Here is a 27,037-nt window from a genome sequence, read left to right as displayed (position 1 = left end):
TCCTCCGAGATTTTCAATATCCATTTCTCAGGATTTCAGAACTTGAGTCAATGTTTCACATCTACAAGGGATAAAAGAGAAGCTCGTGGGGCCTCTGCAATCTGACTTGCAGCTTCCTGCTCCCGTGCCCTGTCCTCTTGGAAACATTTCTGCAAGGCAAACCCCAGGGGCAACATGCAGAAAGGGTCATAATTCAGGATATAAATCCTCTACCATCCATTATCGCTATCCAGAGTCTCACAGCACTCCCAAAAATTGTCCTTTGCTGCCCCTTCCATGACCACCAGTGCAGCATCTTTCCCCTTCCCCTCCTGGGTGAGGAAGAACCCAATGGCCTCCATTTTTAGCCAATTAAAGACAACAGAAAAGAGCTGAAAAATTCATTCTGCAGAAGCACTGAAGAAGCCTTTCAGAAATGTTTACATCTCTTAATGAGCTGCTCATCCAGCAGACCTCTGGAATGACTTTTTTAAGTTTACTCAGAAGTACAAGACCATGGATTATTTGTTGTAATTCCTCCCCTGTGTCTGCAGGGAAGAGGCAGAGCTGGTACAGTGCAAGTGTGGGGAAAGGGAGCTAAAAGAGTAGAACAGGGATATCCTGACCTGCTGGAAGTCAGGAGCTTTTCTGGCACTACAGTGCTGGTAGGTGAGGTCAGGATCAAATCACAGAGTTGTTTAGGGTGTAAAAGATCATGGAGTCCAACTGTTCCATCAGCACTGCCAAGGCTACCACTGACTGTGTCCCCAAGTGCCACAGGGCTGTTAAACCCTCCAGAGATGGTGAATCCACCCTGCCTGGGCAGCTGGGCCAGGGCTGGACAAACCTTTCCAAGGGGAAATTTTCTGCAAAATCCAACCTGACTCTCCCCTGGCCCAGCCTGAGGCTGTTCCCTCTCCTCCTGTCCCTGTTCCCTGGCTCAGCCTGACCCCCTGGCTGTCCCCTCCTGTCAGCAGCTGTGCAGAGCCACAAGGTCCCCCTGAGCCTCCTTTGCTCCAGGCTGAGCTCCTTTCCCAGCTCCCTCAGCTGCTCCTGGGGCTCCAGACCCTTCCCAGGTCCATTGCTCTTTTCTCACCCGGCAGTTCTCCCATTCCAGTTCCCTCCCTGATGAATTCCCAGGTTGGCTCTGCTCTGCTCCCAGCTCCTGACCAGAACTCCAGCCCTGACACTCAGCCACCCCTCTGGGTCACTGCAGTCCCTCCAGAGCAGCCCAGGCTGGGGCTGTGCTGCAGCTCAGGTGCCACCAGGCACAGGGAAGTTCACACTCCATCATGTGCTTGCTCTTCTTTAATCTATTTTTAACTCACCCCCAGAGAAGCCAAGGGCTGAAGGAAGAGCTGCTACCACACATGTCTGCTCTGTCCCTGCTCAGCCAGCTCTGAGCTGAGCTCCCTGCAGGGCTTGAGGCTGGAGAAGGAGCAGGAAAGAGCTCTGCCCATCATCCCAGCCAACCTGTGGGACAACCCTTCCCTAAAAGTCAACAGTGCATCCTAAGCCAAGAGTGTCTAGTAAACCAAAGGGCTCCAGCAGGCTGATGGAGAAGACTCTTTGTCTTTTCTATGGCTGCTAATGGAATCACAGAATATCCTGGGCTGGAAAAGCCCCACAGGATCAGCCAGTCCAGCTCCTGGCCCAGCACAGACACCCCAACAATCCCCCCTGTCCCTGACAGCATGGTAAAAACACTCCTTGAACCATGGCAGAGCTGCTCCTTCAGCTGAACTCTGCTTTATTCCAAGCCCCAACTCGCAGAGCTTGCTCTGGGGAAAAGAAAGAAACAAATAAATAAAATTCCCTTTGCTTGTACACAGCAAGAAAGATAATGCCGGTTTGCTGTGGAATAAAAATGCCACCAGTTATTTATCCAGGTGAGGAATTAGGGACTGCACGAGCTAGGAAAGCTCAATGAGGAAGTAAATCCTTAGGATGGAGCACACAGGGAAAAAAAAGATTAATTGATTTGTGACTACAAGGAGGTTTATTCAGAACCATATTTATCACTACAGTGTGCTTGAATTCAGTGGGAACTCCACTCAATTTTCTTCTGCAGCCTTTCTTTGCTGTTCAAGGAAATATATCAGCAAGAAGAGAGAAATGACACTTAATTTTAAGGAGCATCACCTTGCTTTAGAGAATAAACCATCCTTGGAGCTGCAGCTCTGGGATTCCTGCCCAGCTCCCAGCCAGGTGGGATCTGGCAGCTGCCAGAACCCTGAGCATCACTGTTGCACTGAAGGGACCGAGATTTACATTCCAATTTGAGTCACTGCTCACCTCAGGGTGCTGAAGGTGACAAGTTGCTTGGAGTGACAGATAGGGGAGGAAAAGGGAAGGATGGAGGAAAAGGGAGGATGTGCATTTTTCCCTCTGTGCCAACCTCTGCCTCCATCCCCTCCCGCAGCAGGAGCACCTATGGGCTGTCCCAGTGATGCCTGATGATTTTTGTTCTTTCTTTTTCTAGCTTTTTAATACATTTTTACAGCCTTTCCCTTTCCTTGCACCCTTCACAAACACTCCTTGTACCTTAGCCCTACATGTTTGTAACTCCTGTACTCTGATATTTAGCTCAGTTTGGGTTTCTCTGGGGGGGAAGATGAAACATTCAGAACTATCTCAGAACTAGAGGCTCCAACCTTGGACAGAGCCTCCTCTGTGGAGTTTTTGTAAACCAGGCTGTAGTCTCACTTGGAGTGGGATAATTAGAATAGGGGGACAATTACTTCATTTGTTAAGTTTCTCATTGGGGGATTTTAGGTAGATATGCTAATTTGTGAGGTCCATAAATTGTACACACATTGTACACAGGGTGCTGCTCAGAGTGTTTCCACCTCTGACGAGTTGAGCACCAAAGGATCCTATTAAACCAAGGGAATTCCCTTTTCCCTACACTGCTGTGTCTGCCTCATACTTTTACCAGCTTTTAAGGCATCACCAGGGACCCTGTGGCTCTGCAGACCTCAACCCCAGGGCAGTTTGTCTCTAAAATGCACAATGGAAGCTACGTGCAGCTGAGATCTGAGTCCCACTCCAACAGAACAGCCCAGTTTTCTCCCCTCAGCACCCTTGGTGCACAGCAGCACTGCTGCCTTCTCCACCAGGGAACAACTGGCCAGCTCCTCCATTCCTCTCCACACAGAAATGGCTCTGTTCTTTAAAGAACTCCCAGTTCACACCCCAAAAATCACCCCAAACACACCTGAACCCTGGGCTGTTATACCCACAGGGAAACTGGTAACACAAACAGAGGGAACTGTTTCAGGCAGGAGCTGGACAGGTCCTGAGCTGGGAATTCTCCTGGATTCTAGTTCCCTGATCCTCCTGTCATTCCTCTATTGCCTGTTCAAACACGCATTTGCTCCTATTTACCCACTACAGCCTTAAAATACATAGAGATTTCCATACTCTAAAGACAGGTTAATCATTTATTTATTGTTTGCTTCTTATTTCAGAGGGGCTTGAATTACACCGTAATTACTTGGAGAGAGGCTCTAACGACCCAAGCTGTTTGTCTAGCAGCCTCATTTATTTTTTGCATGGCAAAACCATTATCCCCCCCAAAAACCAGGAAAAAAAAATAAGAAAAATACCCTTGAGCACTTCATCCAATTTTAAAGCAAGCGGAGAGCCAGCGACTGAATTCCCAATTACAGGACAGATCAAACAGCAACTCTGGATCATTTGGAATAGCTCAGGCAACTCAGCAAGGAGCAGGCAACTGCACCACTTGTCCCTGCACAGTCCCGGCCGTGCCTTGCTGCAAACATCGCAAGACGTTTCCCCCTAATTCCCAGTTTGCCCTGCTTCTTCTGCAAAATGAGCCATGACACACGAGCCACTCGCACCGCGCCGCCACTGTGACATTGGTTGGATTTCCATGGCAACTCTCCCCCCTCCATCCCCAGCTCTGGATGTGCATTCCCGGCAGACTCGGGCTGCAGACACACATCATTCTATTTAATCGGAACAAGTGTGTACCTGAGTTGACTTTATTTCGTGAAACTGCATAAGAAATTAAATTTCTCTCACTATTTCCTGCTCTCTCAGCCCGGTGTCATTACTTGCAGGGCTCTGCCATTACTTGTTGGCATTTTGCATCAGTACATAATGATACAATATCAGATAATGTTAAGATGCAGAAACCACTCCAAACACCAGACAGCAATTTTCTGCTCAGTTTCCCAATTTAACCTGAATTGATACTACACTGTAAGTCTGGATGAGGTTCAGGGACTGCTCTAATTAGAGCAGCAGCACTCACTTGCATCCTGCCTTTCTGCTCCTGGCCTTGATAGGGCAATTAAGAGGCAGAAAAGAGAAGTCCTCTTCAAGATTTGTCCTAATGAACAGCACCAGGTCCTCCTGTTACACCTTGGCCTTTGATCCTCCAGCCCAATGCAGCTCTCAGTTCTGGTGGAATTCGTTGTGTGTTATAAACACCCACTCCAAATGGACGTGTTTAACTTGCCCTGCCCGGAAAAAAGCCATGGGATGGTGAGCACACCTTGTGATGCACAACTCCTGCAGCGAGGGAGTTAAAAAGTGCCCAGCAGTGACACCAGAGGGACAGGCAGGGACTGAGCCCAGGGAGTTCCCTGGACAGGAGGCAGAACTTCTTCCCTGGGCAGGACTGAGCCCTGAGCAGAGAGCAGGGAGGGGCTGGAGTGTCCCTGAGCAGGGATATTGCAGAGCCACATGGACACAATGCTGTGCCCTAGGCTCTGGGATGGCCCTGCCTGGGCAGGGAGGTGACACCAGTGACCCTCTGGGGTCCCACAGCCTGAGCCATCCTGTGGTTCCCCACCTCTCCTATCCACCAGCACAGCAAATCTGCTGCTGTTGGCTCAGCTCTCCCAGCCCAGAGGCCACCAAGAGGACACTCAGCAGGTCACTGTGATGGCTGCAGCCCAGCTGAGCTGGGGATTCACCCACTGCCTCACAAGTGCATGGACACCAAAGGACACTTTCCTCCTGCTGTCAGTGCAAAGAAGCTGTGAGAGCTGTGCTGAGCCCAGCAGGAATTGGCTCTGTGCAGGCAGAGGGACAAGGGATGGCACAGGGACTGAGCTGCTCCAGGATAAATCCTTCTTCCACATAGATCCCTAGGAGACCCACCTGAAGAGGAGCAGAAAGGCACTAAAATACCCTCTTGAGTCCACATTAACCCCCTTTTCCCACAAAACACCATCTTGAGTCCTCATTATAATCCCCTTTTCCCACAAAACTGTGCATTAGCTCAGAAAACAGCACAGTTTGGACAAAGCTCTCAGGCACAGGGTGGGATTCTTGGGGTTGTCCAGTGCAGCTGGACTTGGCTAATCTTTGTGAGTTCCTTCCAACTCAGGATATTCTGTCCAGGGACTGTTTTAGGGAGGACCCACCTCCCCACGTGCTGAGCACACCTACATCCACAGGGCTGCATCCAAACCCAGAACAACTCCAGCAGGAAGTGGGTAGAAAAAAACACTGGGTAGAAATCACCTAAAGAAAACTTGGAAGCATTTTTCCCTGCTGGAAAGCCAGTGGCAGGAGCTGCCTTGTGTGCAGCTTCATGGCCAAGTGCAGGGGGAAAGCAGGAGGGGGATGGCACATGGAAAGGCAGCAGGAATGTTCAGATCAGGGACTGAGCCTTTTGAGCTGCCTTCATCTGTGCTCAGCTGGGGGGATTCCTGCAGCCCCAGAAACTCCTTTCAGCTGATGCCTGTGGATAGAACTTCCTGCATTTTGAGCCAAGGCTATGAAGATAACAGAGAATAAACCCATCACACTCAGTTCTGACTGCCCCAGCTTGCAGAAATGGAGCCTAAATGAGGCAAAGCCAGGACAAGATGGAAATTAAATAAAGCCAGGATTTGCTAGTTTAAGCTATCAGAGATGCAGCTTGCATCACTCCTCAGGAACTGATCTACATGTTCAGAAAAATGTCCTTGCCAGATGAAAAAACCCATTTGGAAAACACTGACGGGTAAATGGATGTGTTAAAAACAAAGGCAGAGCAGGATTTGGTCACACATTTGGTGTGCTCATGTCTCACACCATGGTTTGGAGTGTGGCTGCACAGACACACCCTGTGTGATGGCATTGTCAGGCGTGAGCCAGTCTGAGAATCTGAATCAGAAATGGCTCCATCACAGGTGTCCAAAAGTGTCCAATCCCAACAAGAACCAGAGGCCACACTTGGAATTTAAGTCACTACCTCCCACTGCACACAAAGGTCACCACACACCCTGTAACACCAATGGCTGGGGATGGTCAGGAATCAGAATTCTGTCCAAAGAGGAGGAAAAAAAAGGATTTCAGCATTTGTTTCATTCTGTAAGTGATGTAAGTGGATGTAAGATTTGTAGTTTTTTTCATTAGCAAAGGGGGAAAGATGAGCAAATCCCAGAATCCCTGAGGCTGGAAAATCCCTCCCAGCCCTTGGAGTCCAAGCTGTGCCCAATGCCCACCTTATCCTCAGCCCAGAGCACTGAGTGTCACATCCAGGCACTCCAAACCTCCCTGGGCAGCTCCTGCCAAGGCCTGAGCACCCTTTCCATGGAGAAATTCCTGCTGCTGTCCAACCTGAGCCTCCCCTGGCCAGCCTGAGGCTGTTCCCTCAACTGTCCTTTCCAAAGGACAGCACTATCCCAGAGCAAACTCATGGAGTATCTTGTGGTTGAGGATGTTCATCCAGGACATCAGAAATGGGAAGCAGCAGCTGAACCCAGAGGAGCCCTGGGCATCCTCACCACAGTGAGTGAGTGGATCTTGCCTCCAAGCCCTTCCCACGTTTGATCAATCCCACAGGTTCCAAGAGCTCCAACTCCCTAAACATGTGCACATTTGAACCAGGACTAAAGAGACACGGGAGAGGCTGCAGGGCCCCAAAGGCTGCCATTCCCAGGGCAGGTAGGCCTGAAGCATTTCCACTTGTTTGATCTCAGTGTTTCTAAACAGTGTTAGAAACAGCTGGAAAGTTGTGAACTTTGTTTTTCCAAAAGAAAAGCTTCATCAAAATGGGCATTTACACAAGGCTGGGGCAGGGCAGGGGAGGTACCATCAAATGTTCCACCCCTGAAAAACCTCCCAACCTCTTCATTTTTTAACACTGAGGGTGCAAATCAGCCCAATTTCCTTTCATTAGGACTTGTTATGTTGTTCTTGCTTTCTCCGAAAAATTTCACAGGAGAAAAAGAATTCCCTACAAGCTTTAATTTTAATTGATTCCTATTCAATCCAATGAGGTCATGCATGTTTAATTATCATCATCCTTATTACAGATGGAAAATCAACTTCCTCTGATGCTGCTATGCTAATTATCATCTCATTTGTTTAGCAATGGCACCAGACAACCAATGGAGATTACGGCAAACAAAGAGCAAAAAGAGCTGGACAGAACATTGCAAACAGTGGCCAGGACTGGGATGGATCCCATGGATCACATCCAGCATCACTTAAAGATTCCTTTCAGCTCTCCAAGGCAGGAACATTCTCAAGGATTTTGCCTGATACACTGAACTTTCAGTAAAACGAAGAGAAGTGGGAAGAAAATATCATCCCATTCCTTGAAGTGCTGGGAATGGAGGGGGAGAGGAATCAAAGATGAGGCTTTGAAAAGGAGAAAGCATTTGTGAAACTCAAGGCTGCTCCAAGCACCAGCTCAGACCTCTCAGACACTGTGAGGAATGAAACACAGAATCCTGCAATGGTTTGGGTTGGGAGAGGCATTAAAGCTCATCAGTGCCACCCCTGCCATGGCAGGGACACCTTCCACTGTCCCAGGCTGCTCCCAGCCCTGTCCAGCCTGGCCTTGGACACTGCCAGGGATCCAGGGGCAGCCACAGCTCCTCTCTGCCAGGGCCTGCCCACCCTCCCCTGCCCTGGGCAGATTTTTGTAAATCCCTGGCAGCACCAGGCTCCTCCATCCCTTTGTAATCTGTCCCTTAGAACTGGGAATTTCCCAGTTGCCTGTCAGTGACAATGACTTTTCCACCTGACGATTCTGTAGCTCCAAGACTCTTTCAAAGTGAGCTGGGGTCAGCTATGACTGTAAACAAAGCCAACCCCAAACCTGCCAGGACTGAAAATGCTCCTTTTTGCTCGCAGGGAAGGTAGGTAAACTTGATGCTAATCTCTGCTCCGAGCAAGCGTAATCCTTCTGCATCCCAATAAATTGTGGCATCTCCAAGTGCAGCTCCAGCACATTAGTGCAGTGATGTGTGTGACCCAAAATAAGAACATGAGGACCAGGAGACTGCTCTGCAAAGCAGCTGGGTGTACAGAGCTCTGCAATGGTTATTAGGTTCGTTTAAGTACCAAATTAAGCAAAGAGTGGGAGGAAAGACTGATGAAACCATAATCTGATCTCCTGCTCCAAGTTTAACCTTAGCTTGGCAGCTCTGTCTGCTTCTGTGCTTATTTTTAATTTAGTAATGCTCTGATGATTTATTTCTATATTAAAGCCTATTTCACAAAAGCTGAAAAAGAAACTACTGCAGGAGGAGAAGCAAATTCTCCCTCCCAGCTGAAACGAAGGCACTTCTGCAGGCACTCAGGGAATTGGGGCTGATTTATGGCCAGCTCAGCATTGCTCCCTGGGAAACAAAACAGTCTAAATACATAGTCTTCCCTGCAAAAATGGAAAGTGTGGCTCTGCTGCAAGCCCTGATCACTGCTAGGGCTGCACAGCCCCTGGGTTGTCAAGGCCTCCCTGGAAATCCTGGACAGCACTGAGAGCCCCTTTGGATGGAAGATGTGGAGGGAGCACCAGCCTGGCCCCACAGCCCACTGAAACTGCCAATCCTGCAGGATCCTTGCTCACATGGATTCCCAAGGGATTTCTCCTGGCAATAACTGCAAGTCCCCATCCCCAAATCAGACAGAACAATCCAGCACGTAAGCCATCTGCTTCCCCCATCTCCCCATTCCTGTTCCAAAAGGAACTGGAATCTCTCCTCTCCTTCCTTTCCACTTTATTTTTAGAGCATCTTCAGCCAGAGCTCAGCTCCCCACCCTTAACACAGCACCTCGTGTGCTCCTCTCTCCTTCCCAGCACATTTTCTTCCAGCAGGAATATTCTGGTGGACATGATACATTTGCTGACCAGTGGACAGACAGCTTTGCAGCACAAAGAAAACAAAATATCTTGTTAATTAGACAGACCTAGATCCTGAAATTCACTCTGAGGAAGGGGAAAGAGCTTCAGCAGACTTTGTCATCTCAAAGAAAACCAGATTTTTCATTTTGTTCCCTCTCAGAAAAAGTGACAAACCCATGACTGCCCACATACAAGTGCAGCTGCCTACGGACACAGAGAAAATCCAGAACTCAGAGCTCCTGGAGTTTGTTAATTTTCTGCTTTGGAGATGATACCCACACAGCTGTCAACTGGAGCAAGGAGATAAGCCTGAACACGGGGCTGATCCAGCTCTTAGGAAGTGCTCCCATCCCTTTCCCTCACCAAGAAGCAGCAGGCAATGCACTGAGACATCCCAATTCCCTGGGAAAGAGAGGGAGACTCAGGGGAAATGCTGGGTGAGGTTAATGGGGGGACTGGAGCACCTCCCATATGGAGCCAGGCTGGGAAAGCTGGGATTGTTCAGCCTGGAGAGGAGGAGGTTTGTGGAGAGCTCACAGCATCTGCCAGGCTCTGGAGGGGCACAGGGAAGGCAGAGAGGGACTTTGCACCAGGAACTGGAGAGACAGGACAAGGGGAATGGGGTCAGACTGACAGAGGGGAAACCTAGTTAAATACTGGGAAGGAATTCCTCCCTGGGAGAGTGGGCAGGCTCTGGCACAGGGTGCCCAGAGAAGCTGTGGCTGCCCCTGGATCCCTGGCAGTGTCCAAAGCCAGGTTGGACAGGGCTTGGAGCAGCCTGGGATGGAGGAAGGACCAGCAGTTTGATCCTTCTATGAAATTCCAACACGTGCAGGGCAGAGCAGTTTTTAACTCTCCCATTTTCCTGCATCAGTTACTCCATCCCAACAGCTTCATACCATAATCTGCCTTATTGTCCCTTCCAGTGCACACAGCCCACCAGGGAGCTTCCCAATTCCTCTAAACTTGGAACAAAACACATCAAGCTGCATCCCCAAACTCTTTTTTACTGCCAGCCTTTGCTTCTGCCTCTGTTTTGGCCACAAATGTTCTTGACACATTTAATGGTTCAACTGCAGCCCCACTCAGGACTGCCACAGTTTCCAAATGTGATGTGGCACCTTCCCTGGAGCCTGCAGTTCTCCAAGTTTTTAGTTCTGCCTGCATGGAGTTCGTACCATGAGGAATTCACAATTCCTTGGCACTCTGCCTTAGCAGCCTTCCCACACCTGAAGAAAAATTCCTGTCATTGCAATTGGAAAAAAAAAAGAACTTCTTTCCCCTAGAAAGAAGCCAGAACCACGTGGCCTTTAAATCCCATTTGTGGGGAATCTTGGAAAGCTGTCAGCTGCTCCTTCCTCCCAGGCTGGACTCAACAGGAACAGCAGTGTTAAATGGGGAGCCCAGGAAGGCAATCGGGGGTGCACAGCTCGGCTGTGATTGATGGCTTTGCTAACTGCCAGGAGGACAGAGCTGTGCTGGTGGTGGCAGTGCTGGTGACACGAGGGACCAGAGCCTCTGCAGGCATCCAGGCCCTGCTCAGCAGAGGGAAGAGCTCATTCCAAACCCATCCCAGTGGTGCCTTTGGGAAGGACTGACACAGCAGACCTGAGCCTCCCTCTCTCCAGGGAGTGAGGAACCTCTGGGGCTGTGGAACCCACCTTGTGTCACCTTCTCCCTGCACCAAACCCTCCTCCTAAGCCCAGTTCTCCCATTCACACCAGTGCTGCGACCACAGAGCTCTGGTTGTGGCAGCAGCAAAAACACTGACAGATGTTCACCTAAATATTTCATGTCCTTTTCTTTTCCTCTCCCAAAGTACTTTTTCCTGAAGGGAAAGCACAGAGAGTGGAGAAGGGAAGGGAAGGACCCAGCAGGGATGTTCCAGCAGGGATGTAAGCCAGGCTGTGCTGGGTTAATGCCACTCCAGACCAGTGCACATTTAAACCAGGACTACAGAGACAGGGGAGAGGCTGCAGGGCCCCAAGGGCTGCCATTCCCAGGGCAGGTAAGCCTGGAGCAGCCCCAGCCCTCCTCACAGATATCCCATTTCTCTGCTCCCCATGCCAGGCTGGAAGCAGCCCTGTCTGCCCCAGCAGAGGTGGATTTGCCAGATTAATCAGACACAGCCAGCACCAGGCAGATCCAGCTCAGGACAAGCCCACCCTGAGTGCTCATCAGCAAGGACCTTCTCCTTTCCCGAGGAGCAGAGCAGCTCCAAGGCACCAGGGATGTGAGCAAGGTGCTCATGGAGCAGTCCAGGCCTGCATGGAGCTCCCTCAGCTGTCACAGCACACACTGGGCCAGAGCTGCTCCCAGCCAGCTGCTCCCTGCTTCCCAAAGCTGTTCCAGGGCCTTTAGGGACTGGAAACACAGGGGGTTTCTGCTCTGGAGACCACAGCAATGGCAATGAGCTGTGAGGATTCCTCCCCAGCCCATCCAGGAGGGGTTCACCCACCTGAGCCAAAGCTGAGGAGCTCAAGGTGGGGGAGCAGGGATGATCCAGCAGCTCACCAAGCCCTTCAGGATTGGCAGAGCTGCTGCTCACCTGCAAAGCTCCTAAAAACAGCCTTCTTTGGGTGGGCAGCCCAGAGCCAACCCCAGGGATGTAATTTCCAGGCACTGACAGGAGCTGCATTCTGGAGCCTGAAAAAACAGCAACTAAAACCTGTTCCTGTGTGTCTCCATCTCCATATGGATGCCAGAGAAATCCCTGGCAGCAGAGCAGTGTGCCAGGGCTGGAGCTGTGCTTTGAAGGAGCCCAGCAGTGACCACACCAAGAGCCAGGCTGGGGGCAGAAGGCAGCAAATCCCAACTGTGGAGTTGTTCCTCCCCAGATGCCAGGAGGTGGGGAAAGGGTGGGAGCACCCAGAGGTGTCATGGAATCCCAGAATGGTCTGGGTTGGAAGGGACCTTAAATCCCATCCAGTGCCACCCCTGCCATGGCAGGGACACCTTCCACTGTCCCAGGTTGCTCCCAGCCCTGTCCAGCCTGGCCTTGGACACTGCCAGGGATCCAGGGGCAGCCACAGCTTCTCTGGGCACCCTGTGCCAGGGCCTGCCCACCCTCACAGGGAACAATTCCTTCTCAATATCCCATCTAAACGCCCTCAGTCTCAATCCACCTGCCTGGTCCTGTCAGTCCATGTCTTTGTCCAAAGTCTCTCTCCATCTTTCCTGCAGCTCCTTCAGGCCCTGCAAGGCCACACTGAGGTCACCCCAAAGCTTCTCCTCTCCAGGCTGAACAATCCCAGCTCTCCCAGCCTTCCCTCCCAGCAGAGCTGCTCCATCCCTCTGCTCATCCTGGAGCTCCTCTGGACTCTCCAGCAGCTCCTTGCTGTGCTGAGCCCAGGGCTGGGGCAGCTCTGCAGGTGAGCTCTCCAGGACCATCAGGACCTTGCCAGCTGCTCTCTCTCCCATTTTCCATTTGCAGATTTCCAAACCCGTGCTGGAAAGCCGGGATGAAGGGAGGTGGCTCTGGCTGGCTGGGTTTGCCAGCCCCTGCTCACAGCCCTGGGCAGACACTCCACAAACACCAGGAAAGCATTCCAAGGTGGAAGATCAGGAAGGTTTAGTTCAGGTTTTCCAGCAGCAGCTCAGAGCTCTGGGCAAGGAGGGAGGAGCAGAACTGATAAACCCTCCTGTGCTCCAAGCTGGGAGCTCCCAGGGCATCCAACTCACTGCTGCAGCCCATGAGGATGGGAATAAGGATCCATTTTTCCTTTAATTTAATCTAGGCCTATTTATGCACCACTGGCTGCAAAGGACAGTGAATTAAAGTGCACATGAAAGGAAACCATCGCCCTCAGCACTGGCTCTCCAACACCCTTTAAAGGCTGTTTGATGAAGGGCTGCTCTGCTTTGTCACCGAGCGCCATCAGCTCCATTATCACTTCTTTGTTTGGAGTCCCCACCTCCAAAGTCATTAAATACTCGCTTTCTAATGAAAATGGATTGGTTTTGGCCAATAAATCACTTAAAAGCCATCTGCCAATGAAAGAAAAAATTCAAAGAGCCAAATTCCCCCAACTCCTTCTTGCATATTTTCCCCCTCTGCTTTGGATTGAGAGGGAAAATATGTTTGGATAATCCATCAACGGCAGCTTTCTCCTGGGAAGTGTGAACAGACCACAGAAAAGGCTCTGCTTGGCTTTGACTCCCAAAATCACTTCATGGACCACTCGGAAACAATTCAGGCAGCAGGGTATGAGCTCCGAATACTGGTGTTGCCCCAGATTGTTTTGTTTTCATTAATAAGATTATTGCAGTGAAAACAGGCTCTCTGAAGCTTAATTTTCCTAGCAATTGTTAAATAATTCAATACCCATCTTTTCTGTCTCTTTAACGCCTCTGAAAAATCAAAACCCTTCACAAATTAAAGGCCAAATCCTGTTTACTCTTCCCATTTCTAAAGCAACTCTGACATCAATAAAGGCTGGTTTTGTGACTTGGGCTCAGATTAAAGTTCTGTCAGTGTGAGTATTTTTTATTTTTTCAACCAGGAGCGTGATTTTTTTTTCTTCTTTTCAATCAAAATAATTCTCTTATGCAAAGCTCTAATAATACAAAAGCTAATGCTTCCAGTATGGCCAGCGTGGTTTTCTTCATAAAAATGGATTACAGGAACATTTTCTACCAATAAACTCCAGCTCCCTTCAGGAAGGAGAATTTGCTCTCTTCCCTGCACTTCTGTTCTCCTCCTGGAGGGACAATCCCACCCACAAAACCTTCCAAAAGTGTCCCAGCATTCCCAGAACGATGGTGGAATTTGCACCATCATCATCAAGCAAACGCTTCCTGTGTTAATTTTCATCCTGGAATCACCAAAACAACCAAGGAACGACCAAATTCCTTCCCTGACTCCAGCCAGCCACTCCTCAGGCAAAGCGGGGAAATGTTTTGGAGCCAACAAGCCCCAGCCAAGGCTCTGCAGGGCTCCAGGGGTTCAGCAGCACCAGGCTGAAGGCTCAGGAGCCAAGGATGGATCTCCCCTTGTCCAGGAAAGGCACATCACACTCTGGGGCAGGTATTTCATACTGAACCCAAACCCCTCTCCAAGCCACCTAAAATGTCCTCAAACACTGCTTTTCTGAGGTCTCTTGGCCAAATCAGCCAGTCAGGAGCCCATCCAGGTCCCTCTGTTGTGTCCCCAGGACATCACAGGCACAGCCCTGCCCGTGGCACTGAGAAGCTGCACAAACACAGATCCTCCACTCCAGAAGCTTTTCCCTAATTCACAGAAAAACCCCACAGCTTTGGGCTCTCCCCCAAACCCTGGTGCTTGGTGGGGACTTTGCCATGTTCCAGCAAGGTTGGGATTTCTGCTCTGGATGCAGCCAGTCCCAAGGAGAGCCTTCCAAAACCACAGAGCCGTGAACCAAGATCCAGCATTGACACCTATGGAGAGCTTGGCCATCCCATGGGCCTCAGGTCACCCTCAGGTCACCCTCAGGTCACCCTCAGCAGAGGCTCTGCAGGCAGGGACATCAATCTGCTCATCCTGGAAAACCTGACACCATCACAAATGATTACAGACCCTGCTTTTACCCTTGGCACTAAATTAGGCAACATTAAAAACCAGCAGATGAAGAATTCCTCCTAAAGAGGCCCAACAGCAGCAAGCTGAGCTCCACCACGGCCATGGCAGCTTTCTCCCACCACAGGGGATCTCTGGGAAGTTGAAGAGCTTCAAATTAGCTCACCAGGGAGTGAAAGTCACTTTGTGCAGCCAGTTGAGGATCACTTCCCCCAGTACTGATAACATAAAAATCGAGAAAGTCAGTTAAACGGTTTTTTTACTATGTGGCCTCACATCATTCCCAAAAACCTCTCAGCTCTAAAAGGAAACCCCAAGCTGAGAAAACTGAAAAGGTTCTTGTCGTTAGAAACTGATTAAGCACTTGATGGTTTTAATGTAATCTGGAGATGGATGACAAAGTTATTGAGGTCGTGATTCTGACCTAAATCTTCCCTCTCATACATTCTGAGCCCAAACAAGACTGACACTAATTAATAAAATAAAAAAAAAACCCTCTATTTCTTCTCTACAAGGCCAGGCTGGACAGGGCTTGGAGCAGCCTGGGACAGTGGAAAGTGTCCCTGCCACGGCAGGAGGGGAATGAGATGGGCTTTAAGCTCCCTTCCAACCCAAAATATTCTGGGATTCTGGGATTCTTCTGTTACTTGTGTTCAAGTTTTCAGAGACCTTCCTAAAGGGAAGGAATCTTCTTCCGTTTTAAAGCCAGAAAGAACCAATTTAAAAAATATTCAGCATTTTGTACAAATGCCTCCAGATTTTTTCAGAACTAACCAACAGAAACCCAGGAAATTATCCTGAAAATTCTGCCATTTCCTCACACCTGTGTCCAACAGTTTGCACCATCCCTGAGTTGCTGGTTGCCTCTGCCATGGTGAGCACCCTGATGGTGCTGAAAGTATTTATGGCAGTAGAGGTTATTCCCAAGAGCTCTCTTGCTCCTCTGGTTATTTCAGAGTTTGTGCAAACCCTGTGTGCACAGAAGTTTCAGGCTGGAACAGCTGCCTGAAAGAAGTCTCAGGGGTTGGACTACAAGAGGAAGGAAACACCATTTATTTAATTAAAATAAAGAAACATTTTTGGGGTTTTGAGCACCATCATGGGATGATAGCTGCAGGAAGCCCCACAGAAATATCAATAGTTAGTAGGTTTCTGGAGTGAATAAATAAATGTAATAATGATCCCACAGAAATCCCTAAGGTCCTACCACAAATGAAAGCACAGGCAGCAGAGAGGGACAGCTCAGCACCACCTGAGGCTGACTGGGGGAACTGTTTAATTAAACACAAACATTTTGTTAAGCAGCAGAAGCTTCTCTCCACTCCTGGGCTATATTCAATAACCTAAAACCCTCTGATTTTCCCATCTCAACCCCTGCATCATTCACATATCTGGGATGAAGTTTGCTCTTTGCTAAGTATGTTACAAGAACAAATTCATTACCCTTTGTGAGGCTGAGACAGCAGCTAATTGGGTGGGTTAATTAACATTATTTTCATCTTTATTAAAAAAACCCCCAACCTATCAGTGCTTCTATTCTTTCCCAATCCATAACTCAAACCCCATCTCCTCCTCACAATGATCTCAATTCTAATCAAATGAGCTTTTGTCTTCCAACACCAGCAAGGATGAAATGCCACATAAAACTGCAGCAAAGCCCTGCCCACAGTCCAGTTTAACCTAAGAGCTGCTCCCAGCTGCCATCTGTGCATGGCAGGTTTGGAAAGAGGCTTCTTGTCATCCCTGGAGAAACCTGAGGGCTTCTCCAGCCCCAACACTCACTAAGGAGCCATCCAGCCCCTGGGCCTCCACTGCTCTGCACAGCCACGGGGGGGAAATGCACAGGGAAAGTCAGGAAATGCTTCATATTGTAAATAATCCCATCTATCCAGGGAGGTGGGAGAGTTACCACTCCTGATGTGTTCAGTGAATGAGTAGCCATGACATTCCAAAATGTGGTTTATGGGCATGGGGTGCCTGCTCAAGGGTTGGACTTGAGTGTCTTGGGGAGCTTTTCCAGCCTCAGTGCCTCTGATTTCAGGAGCAGTGGGGTGACAGCACTGCTGGGGCAGCACAGATCCCGTTTCACAACCACTGCCAGTATCAGTGTGACCAGCCCAGTTTCCATGCTCAGCTGAGTGTCCCTCAGCCCCAGGGCTGCTCAGTGTTCACCCACTTGGCTTTGGGAAGAGATCCAGAAGAGCATTAATTGTTTCCCTGGATCAGACCCCTGGAGCCATCAGTACCTCCCAGCTCTAATTACAGATCCTGGCTCTGCCCCTGAAGTACCTTCAGCTCATGAGGCCATTGATGTCCCAGAGTTCAGCAGCTTTGTGACCAAAGCTGATGTGACACAATCAAACCAGAGGAGCTGCTGCCTCTGGGGTTCACACCAGTGAAACATGGGGTGATGGCTGCAGGAAGCCCCACAGAAAAATCCATAGTCAGTGGTTTCTGGAGTGAATAAATAAATATAGTAATGATCCTGAACAGGCTCCAGACCTCAAGAAGCCTCAAAAGAGCTCATGTCTGTCAGGTGGGAAATAAACCATTCCTGGAGGTGTTGAGAAGGTGGATCCCACCCTGGGATACCCCAGGACCAGGTCATCAGTCTGCTGTTTCACAGCATTTCCACAGATCTCACTTGGATTTCCCAATGGACACTTCCATTTTCAGTGGCCTCCCAGGTTTTCTGGACTCTCAGCAAACTCCAGTCAATGCACATCATGAATAACTGGATAAATCCTGGCTACATCTCCCCAGCAAAGCACACCCAGACCCCAAATGCAGCACACATTCACTACTAACACACAGCAGCAGCAGGACATCCCAGCAGCTCTGCAGGAGCTCCTTCTGATGAAGATCAGCATCTCTGTATGACCATTGCAAATGCCATGGACTGTCTGCCTCTTCTGGGAGAACCAATCCAGACATCATCCACTGGCCTGGAATCACAATTTTGTCTCCTGCACAGAGGTGGGCAGAGTCTGGCAAGGACAGCCTGGCTGGGAAATCAGGCCCAGCTGGTGCTGGGATTGAGGGGATCTTGGGTGTATCAGCATTTTAAATGTTAATGTGACAAAAACGCAGCACAAGATGTATTACAGACCTCAGGTGTCACATCAGCAGTGCTCCCAGGGATTAAGAGAGGTTATTTCTTGTGGGGATATTACTGGATAAAGCAGGAGCCTGGAGCCAGTTTGAGACTGGGCCATATTTTAGATTAATTTCATTTCAAAGAGGCCATCAGCTCTCTTTGCCTGGATAATTGTATCTGGGAATTAGCCACGAGAGAAAATTGCCCCAAACATAGACACAGATTCTGTCTCCAGTCCCCACCAAATGTATTTGGTCACTTGTGGGCTCACAGGAACAGCTCTGGTGGGCAAGGGATTTCTCCTGGGGCTGCCACAGTCCCCATGCCCCAAGAGTAAACCCAAATAAAAGGAATAAACTCTTTATTTCACTCCCACTCTTTTATCCTAAATTATCTCTAAAAAATTAATGTACCTCTAGATGCTATAATTTCCAAACTTCCTCTAATCCCATGCATAATTACATGGAACAATGCACTGGTATCCCTTCCATGCAAATATTGCTACCAAGTGCAGGATTTTCACAGCGTTATGTGACAAAAAAATAACTGCAGTCATTATTTCTGGTCCGTGTGTGGTTGCACAATGGGACAGCACGTTTCATTAGCTTCCTGTTGGGGACACTGCCCATTTATCTTGCTCAGGATCCTCCCCCAGTGCATGCTAACAATGTTATTTCAGTTGTTTAATTCTGTAACACAGCTGGGAGGTTCCTGGGCGTTTCAGAGCTGCGTCCTTCCCTCTGTCTCCCTCAAACCCAGGAGGCATCAGGCAGCAGAATCCACATTTCAGGTGCTTTTAACAAAGCCCAGGTGTCTCCAGAACTCTCCTGTGATCTCTTTTTCATGGTCCTTCCACTCAGCAGTGCTGAGAGCTGAGCAGGCAGATCCCTGGGGTGCCATGGGGTGATGAGCATCCCCTATTCCAGGGTTTCTCCAAAAGGGATGCCAGGTGTGCACAGAGGTTGTAGGAATCCCAAATAAAAACCTCACCCAGCCCTTCCTGTCAGTAACTGCAGCCAGCTGAAATGCAGACATGTGGTGATGCTCAACATCCTGCCCAGATTTCAGCACCATCCCTACATTTTTTAAGCTAAAACAAGCACCAGAACAACGTAACATGACCTGGTGCCCAGCAGAACACGATTCCCAGAGCAAACCCTTCATTCTCCAGCTGTGGGTCAGCAGCAGAGCCATCCCAGGCAGCACCTCTGGTTCTCAGCACTAAACCAAGGAAAAGAAATGTGTTGGGAGATGTGGAGCTGTGTGCAAGTGTCCAACATCCCTGTGACCCCATTAACCTCCTGGCTCATGGCTAACCCTAAACTGCTTCATGTCTGGGCAGCCTGGGGCCAAGACATCCTAAAGAACCCAAATCCTCCCTGTGTAGCTGCTCACCTCCCCATTCCATCCCTTCCTGATCATCCAACCCTCCAGCTCCCCATGCTCTCCTCAGCTCACCACTCTCTGCCTTCTCACCTCCCCTCACATCAAACACCTTCCAAAAACCAACAAAACAAACCTAACCTCCCCTCACATCAAAAACCAAATCAACCAACCAAGCAAACCTCATCTCTCCTTGATGCCTGATGACTTTTTGTCCTTTCTTTTTATACCTTTTTATACATTTAATACCCTTTCCCCCTCCTTGTACTCTTCACAAACACTCCTTGTACCTTAGCCCTACATGTTTATAACTCCTGTACTCTGATATTTAGCTCAGTTTGGGGTTCTCTGTGGGGGAAGATGAAACATTCATAACTATCTCAAAACTAGAGGCTCCAACCTTGGACAGAGCCTCCTCTCTGGAAAGTGTTTTTGTAAACTAGGCTGTAGTCTCACTTGGGGGATAATTAGAATAGGGGGACAATTACTTCATTTGTTAAGTTTCTTATTGGGGGATTTTATGTAGATATGCTAATTTGTGAGGTCCATAAATTGTACACACATTGTACACAGGGTGCTGCTCGGTGTGTTTCCACCTTTAACAAGTTGAGCACCAAAGGATCCTATTAAACCAAGGGAATTCCCTTTTCCCTATGCTGCTGTGTCTGCCTCTCATTTTTACCAGCTGATAATGCATCACCCTCACATCCAAAACCAAATTAACCAACCAAACCTCACCTCCCCTGCCACCAAACAAACTTCCCAAGCCAAAGCTGTCCCTCCCCATGTGGCTCTGTCCCAGCTTGTCCTTAACCACCCCCTAAGAGCACTGAAACAAACTCCAACCCCATTCTGGGAGGACAGCAGAGCAGAAGGTGTTGCCAGATCTTTAAATGTCATATTTGGGGGGATCCAGGTTCCTCAAACACCTTAACTGACAGGTTTTGAAGGCCAGGGTGGTGTCACAGCCACAGGGGACACTCCATGTGCCAAAGCTTTCCTGTATCTCCCAGCTGCACCACTTCAGTTCAATAAAAGAGGTTGTTCTTTCTTGACTTCTATATTTACTGGCTGAGAAAGGTTCATCCCAGCAGTGTTGATCCACTTTTATCACCCTCCAGAGGCTCCAGCAGGAGCTGCCAGCACCACACTGCTCACACCTCACCTCAAATCCTTTTGGATTCCTCAGCTTTGCCTTCTGCATGGCCCAGCCATGCTTTAACAAGTCCAGCAGCGTGAGTTTGGTTAAAATAACTGTTTATTTGTCAAAGCCCTGATTCCAGTCCAGAATAAACTGACAATTCCTCCACTGAGGGCTGAATGTGCTGCCTGGAACAAGGGAGCCAAAGGAATAACAAGAAGTCTCTGTGTGAATGGGAATAGAGCTAATTTCAGCTTCCAGAGATTATGTCAGTGGCCAAGGCAGAGCTGTTTTGGTTCAGGATCCCCCCAGGCAGGAATCTGCACACATGCAGCTGCTCTGAGCCTGAGGACAAGGCTGCTCCACAGAAACCCAGTCAGCATCCAAGTGGATCCAACCCACCTGGCCAGAAACCTCTCCTGATCAGAGCATCACTTGGGATATTTCGGGGCTGGGAAGGGAAAATCCCTGAGCTGTGCACACAGAGCAGCCCCAGCTCCCACCCACAGCCAGCTCTTCCCTCCCCTCCTGCTCCTGTTTTGGGCTCAGCCCAGCCCTGAAGCACATTTCAGAGCTGCCAACCCTTCAGCTGGAGTGTTACAACAACCTGAGACACATTTTTCCAAGGTTTGCCCTGGGAGGAGATGGACTTTCCATTCAGGACAACACAGTGCTGTGTTTCATGGATCCACACTCAATCCATCCCATGGGAATAATCTCCTCACTCCTTGTGGTTTGCACAAACTCAGCCCTGGAACTGAGGCAAAGCCACTTTGTCCCCTGCACTTCAACACCAGACTGAACAAAACTCCACAGTTCCTGGGTTTGTTGCCAGCAGCCTTTTCCAAAGCCCTTCACCCTCCCAGACCCTTCCTGGTTGATGTCACAGCAGGGTTATGGCATTGTCCCTCCCTCTCTAAGGTGGCTTCCTCACTTCATCTCCCTGCATTTTCATAGAACTGTGGAATGGTTTGGGAGGGAGCTTAGGGATGTTCACATTACAGCCCTGCCATGGGCAAGGACACCTTCTGCTATCCCAGGTTGCTCCAAGCCCTGTCCAGCCTGGCCTTGGACACTGCCAGGGATCCAGGAGCAGCCACAGCTTCTCTGGGCACCCTGTGCCAGGGCCTGCCCATCCTCACAGGGAGGAATTCCTTCCCAAAATCCCATCTTTGTTTGAAGCCATTCCCCTTTCCCTGTCCCTCCAGAGTGCTGTGTGTCTCTCTCCAGCTCTCCCTCCCTCCCTGCTGCTCAGTGAGTGTCCCCAGCTCTGGCCATACCTGATGGGCAGGGAGGGATCCCCAGCATCCCACCAGTCCTTGGGGGGGCTGATGTACATGCACCAGAGCTCCCAGCTGTAGCCATGGGCTGAGTTCTCGTAGCGCTGCACCTCGAAGTTGTCCTGCTTGATGTTGTCGATGGAGGGCAGGATCACCCTCTTCCTGTTCTCCTGGATCCGTGACAGCACCGGCTCGGCCCTGGGGAGAGGGCAAAGCACAGCAGAGGCTCAGTTCTGCCATCCTCTGCAGGGGGACCCTGTAGCTTTCACTCAATTCTCCCATCTCTTCCCGGGCAGTGGGAAGCCATTCCCTGTGTCCTGTCCCTCTGTCCCTTGGCTGAAGTCCCTCTCCAGCTCTCCTGGGGGATTCCCTTTGGTTCTGGAATCTCCTCAGAGCCTTCTCTTCTGCAGCTGAACACCTCCAACTCCCTCATCCTGTCCTCACAAGAGAAGTGCTCCAGCCCTTCCTGCTCCTCCTCTGGACCCACTCCAACAGGTCCGTGTCCTTTTGTCTTGGATGCAAACATGATCCACAGGCTGGGAAAAGCCTGGCTGGAAACCTTCCCTTCTGTAAACAAGGCCAGGAAGGATGTGCTTGGTTTAAACCATGCTTTAATTAGTCCAGACTTCCCCCAGATCCAAAAACCCTGGGCAGAACAGGGCAGATTCTTGACAGCAGGACTGTTTGAAGGGTCTTTTTTCCCTTTGGGATGCAGTTTGATGATATATAGCTAAAAATTCATCTGTGGGATGTGTTCAGAGCAGGAGGTGTGCTCAGCCTCACCTCTGCAGCCCCATAGCCACCTGGGCTCAGTCTGCCCAAAAAAAGGGGAATTTGGGGGAACTGGTGCTCCCAGTGTCCCCAGTAACAGCAGCAGGTGGGAATCACAGAGAGAGTCAAAGCCACACTGCAGAAATGCCTCCTCTCTGTCCCCAAAAAAGAGCCTCAAGAGCTCAGTAAACAGGAGCTCCTCAGCAGCTCAGTGAAATCAGGATTTAGTGACCAGAGGGAGGAATGTTCAGCTGGGAATACAGATCTCACCACAACAAACAGCTCCTAAAAGACCCCCTTCAGCTGCACTGCCATTAAAAAGGATTCAACAGCAGTGCAGAACTCTGCCTTTAACAGCTGCAAACAGGTTTTTTGTGGCTGTTACTGTGTTCAAATTCAATACAAGTTTAGCTTCTCCTACCTCCACTTTTCTAAACACGGACCATTTACTTTTTACACTTGGTTAAAGAAAAAAAAATCTTTCAGGCTCCTGTCATGATAGAGATTCAAACTTAAGCCACTTGAGCTCAAATGTTTTGAACCTCTCTGAGAAAAATCCTTATGAAACACCTTTTGCTGCTTCTGCACCTTTGCACTTATTCCCAACAGCAGAGGAAATGAATCAATCCAAAGCACCTGAGCCTTCCCCAGTGGGATCCAGCAAAGGGCACAGAAGTGTGAAACACTTTCTCCATCATTCCCTTTCTGCCTGGGCTTTTTTAAACTTGCAGAAATTACTTAAGGCTAAGGGAACGGGAAATCATCCTGAAAAATATAAACAGGGAGCAGGGAAAGTGCATGCATAAAGGGAGGGAACAGAGAAGGATCCCAGGAAACAAGGGCAAGGAAAGGTTTTCATTGCATGCTCCCATCATGCCATTCCATACAGCAGGAATGCAGCAGGAGTCCTGGTGAAGGATTGACAAGCCAGAGGACTTGTGTGTCGTTTTGCAGGGACACATCCCTACAGAACCACGGATATCCCCTTGGTGAATGCCCCACCCCCTGTGAGCAGACCCTGAGCACCTACCAGCCAGCAGTGAACTCCACGTGGGCATCAAAGAATCCTGTGACCTGGCCTGTGGCAGCTTTCCAGCCCTCGATGCGAGCTCGGATCAGCCCTTCCCTCTTCTGGTTCCTCACCACCTTCACCAGCCCCGGGTAGCGCTTGTTGACGTATTCCTCCAGCGGCGCCTTCAGCTCCTCTGGGGACAAGGACACAGCCCGTGGGACAGTGCTACAGCTTTCACACCAGATAAACCCACTCAATAATACATCCACTGGTAATAAATCCGTCCAGGCATGGATCTGAGCAGGATGATTGGGCCCAAACACCTCTGCACCCCACTGGGAGGACACAATCATCTGCGGTCAATCACCGCTGATTTGAACAGGATGGACTGAGCACAACCCACACAGAGGGAACTCAAGGTGGCCCAGGAAGCTGCTGTTGGACCAGTGAGGAGCCACAGGCCACCTCAGAGGCCGGGGGCAGGGAGAGGACTCTGATACTCCTTTGCACTGAAGGATATGGAATTGAAACACATCGACAGCACCCAGCAGCATCCTGAACTCTTGGTGGAGCTTTGAGCTGAATGCCTTGCTGGAAATGCTGCAAAACCCGCCTGAATTAACTCAAACTACACTAAAACCTGAGCTTCACTGCCCTTTCCCCTCAGCCTCACCACTTGCTTGGCACTTGCTGTTTGTTTTGCCACTAGAAAAGTTGAAATTCCTCTTGCTTTTGTGTGGGGATGAAAGGGATTCTGGCTTTGTTCAGAAGATCCTCCCACCATGGATCTCATGCTCACTGCAGCTCATTTCCCTCTGTTGTCCAGGCTGTGTGTGCAGCGCCTGAGAACCTCAGGGACCTCCAGCCTCAGCCACCACCAGCATGAAAATTCTTTAGAGTACAAGATTTGAGTATAAAAGACCCGCTTTGAAGGTGGAAGCAGAGGCAAGGCTACAACAAGGGTATGGTTTTTTCAGCACTTTGGAAAAGTGCCAGAAACCTTGGTCTTTTCAGTGCCTGTTGCATCAGTTCAGTGCACAAAGGTTTGCTGGAGAGAGGAACTCTAAAAGCTCAGAAGAGCCACTCTGCACCAAAACAAACTCTTAACACCATGAAAGCAGTTCCTGAGATGATCTTTTATCCCTGTGAGGCTTCAGGACAGCAGAAAATTAAGATATGATCTGTAACCTCAAATTACAGACTACTACCCTTCTCATGCACTCTTCTCTCTCTCTCTCTCCAGGACAGAAAATAAAGAGGAGAAGTCAAGTCACCATTAATCATTCACAGGATAAAATCCTTGAGACACACGAGCACACGTGGGCAACCACATGAAGGAAACACAATGGAGAGCAGAGGAGTAAACAGCGAATCTCATCTGCTTTGAAATCATCAGAGGAAAAGGATTTTCTGTTCCCTTCCCCGCCACGCCTCCTTCCAGGCACAGCAAATGTGCTTTCTCCACACTGCCTTTCTGGGATGGTTCCCCTCACATCTCCATTTCCACAAAGTCTCCTTTCTCTTTTATGCTGAAGTGGGAATAAAAAGAATAAAGCAAATGAGCCCCTTCCTCAATTCGAAGCATCTGCATCACACACATCCATAACTCAGCAACTTCCATTTCATGCTGAGGCACTCAGAGCAAAACCAGGATTTTATGGAGACAACAACTCTCCCGAATGGTTTTAAGGAGACAGAGACACCGATTTTTTTGACAGATGAAGCCCCACAAGCACAGCACTGGCATCTCACGTGGCTTTGGCAGCAGGTAAGTCATTAATGCAGCAGACCACAGCACCACTGAATGATTAAAACAACTTTCACATTGGAGCTGGAGTCTCAGTGGAAGGAAAACGTGAGAACTCCTCTGGGGAATTGTTTGAGCAGCTCAAAGCAGAGCGAAGCTGCAGTGAAACAGGAGAGTTTCAATGTCACATCTCACAGGCAGCTAAGGGTCAAAGCTGAGAGACTCCTGAGCCCACCACGCTGTGTGACAGCAGCTCCTTGTCACAGGATGTCCCCAGGGAGCCACAGCCAGGGCTCTCCTCGCTGAGAGGATGCTGAGGGAGCTGCTGGGAGCACAGGGCCAGAGCAGCACCTGAGCAGCAGGGAAATGGCACCAGGAGACCAGGCAAGATACTCATGGGTGGCACCATTCCAACCCTGCTCCTTGGCACCCCAGGGTGGCACAGGTGTCCCCAAGGGGCTGCTGCTCTGGAGGAACACTCCAGAGACACAAGCACTGACCAGCAGTGGGAAGGGCAGTTCTCCACAGAGAGTTTCCTGGACAGCCTCACACATTTCCAGGTTTGCTCCCTGCCTCTGCTCCAGTCTGACTCAGCTCCCAGTTTAGGGGGAGAACTCACTTTCCTTCCACACCCGTGCAAGCCCTAAGGGGGAGGAGGCTGCACCCTGTATGGCCTGGGCCATCTCACCCCTCTGAGCTGTCCTGCAGCTCTGACAGGAGAGGGCACAGAGCACAGCACTGTTCTGCTGTTATGGGATACATCCCTGGCACTCGGATGGGATGCTCTTGGTATTTCATTTCCCAGAGCATCCAGAAGTGCAGGAGTGGAAAATCCAGTGTTGGGTAACAAAAGTGAAATGCCAGTCTCCAGGAATCCCAGAATCCCAGAATGGTTTCGGTGGGAAGGGACCTTAAAGCTCATCTCATTCCACCCCCTGCCAGAGCAGGGACACCTTCCATAGGCCAGGTTGTTCTAAACCCAGCCCAACCTGCCCTTGGACAATTAAATTCTCTGAGGAACTCCTGTTTTAGCATCCAGCAAGCCTGGCCCAGGTGTCCCCCTGTCAGTGAGCAGGGCTGATGTGGGAAGCCCAGTGCCTGCCCAGCTGCACTGGCACAGCTCCTCTGCTCCTGGGAATGCTGCTCCTGTGGCACCAGACCTGCTCAAACCACTGGAAACCATCACTCATTCACAAATCTCATCCCAATCCAGGTCATGTGAAGTTATCCCCAATTTCCCCCCACGTTTCCCTCACTCAGCAGTCACTGAGTGCCCTGCACTGTCAGAACACCCAGCTCCAGCCCTGCAGAGCTGCTGCTGACCTCAGAGCTTTCCATCTCTCCTGTCAGCTTAGGAAATGTTTCCTCCCCAGCTGAGGCACCTGCAACAGGAAGGTTGGGAGGTCTGGAACAGAGCACCAGGGATTTGTGCCTTGCACTGAGGGACAGCAGCAGAGAACAGCTGTCACACAAAGGCAGCCTGGCCCTTGGATCTGCTCCTCCCAGCACCTCACACCAACTACAGCAGGGACAGAGCAGAGAGCTTGCTGCCTCTGCCTGGCACGGGGCATGGTGATGCTGCCACAGGGAGAACATCCACAGCACACTGAGCCAGGACCAGCAGGGTTCAAAAGCTGGGACTCTGGATGTGAAATAACAGCAAAGGGAGTCAGGAGCCAGGATGGCAGCAGAGCAGTGGTCTCAGCTCACCCTTACCCTTCCTCACCACAGGAGCCCACCTGTCAGCTGAGGATTCCTGAGGACCCACAGGGGCTGCACAACCAGGAGTTCACTCCAATCCTGCCCTGGAGCCTCCTTTCTCTTCTGCACCCGTGGTTCTCCTCCCATACACCCTCAGGCACCCTCGGAGAAGCCAGCTGGCCCATCCCTCAGGGCACACCCCCAGCACCCTCTTTGTTCAGGATGCAATCCAGGAGGGTTTGATCTCTGCTTCCCGGGAAGATTTGCAGAGAGAAGCACTCCTGAAAATGCCA

At 50.0% G+C, this 27,037-nt stretch overlaps 1 protein-coding gene across 1 annotated transcript in view; it reads right to left on the bottom strand.

The window, feature by feature from the left end:
* The window catches only part of GALNT17 (polypeptide N-acetylgalactosaminyltransferase 17), a 197,003-nt gene that overhangs the window by 90,256 nt on the left and 79,710 nt on the right, over positions 1-27,037 (bottom strand). Inside the window, exons 4-5 of the mRNA XM_085078732.1 lie at positions 23,315-23,489; positions 21,514-21,711 (exon numbers count right to left, since the gene is read on the bottom strand). Of these exons, the coding sequence (XP_084934858.1) occupies positions 21,514-21,711; positions 23,315-23,489 (373 nt within the window). The remainder of the gene's footprint in view (positions 1-21,513; positions 21,712-23,314; positions 23,490-27,037) is intronic.

Source organism: Lichenostomus cassidix, chromosome 19 (assembly GCF_008360975.1).
Source record: "Lichenostomus cassidix isolate B80296 chromosome 19, HeHo_3.0, whole genome shotgun sequence".
Classification (NCBI taxonomy): domain Eukaryota; kingdom Metazoa; phylum Chordata; class Aves; order Passeriformes; family Meliphagidae; genus Lichenostomus; species Lichenostomus cassidix.
This window is presented reverse-complemented; position numbering and strand designations above follow the sequence as displayed.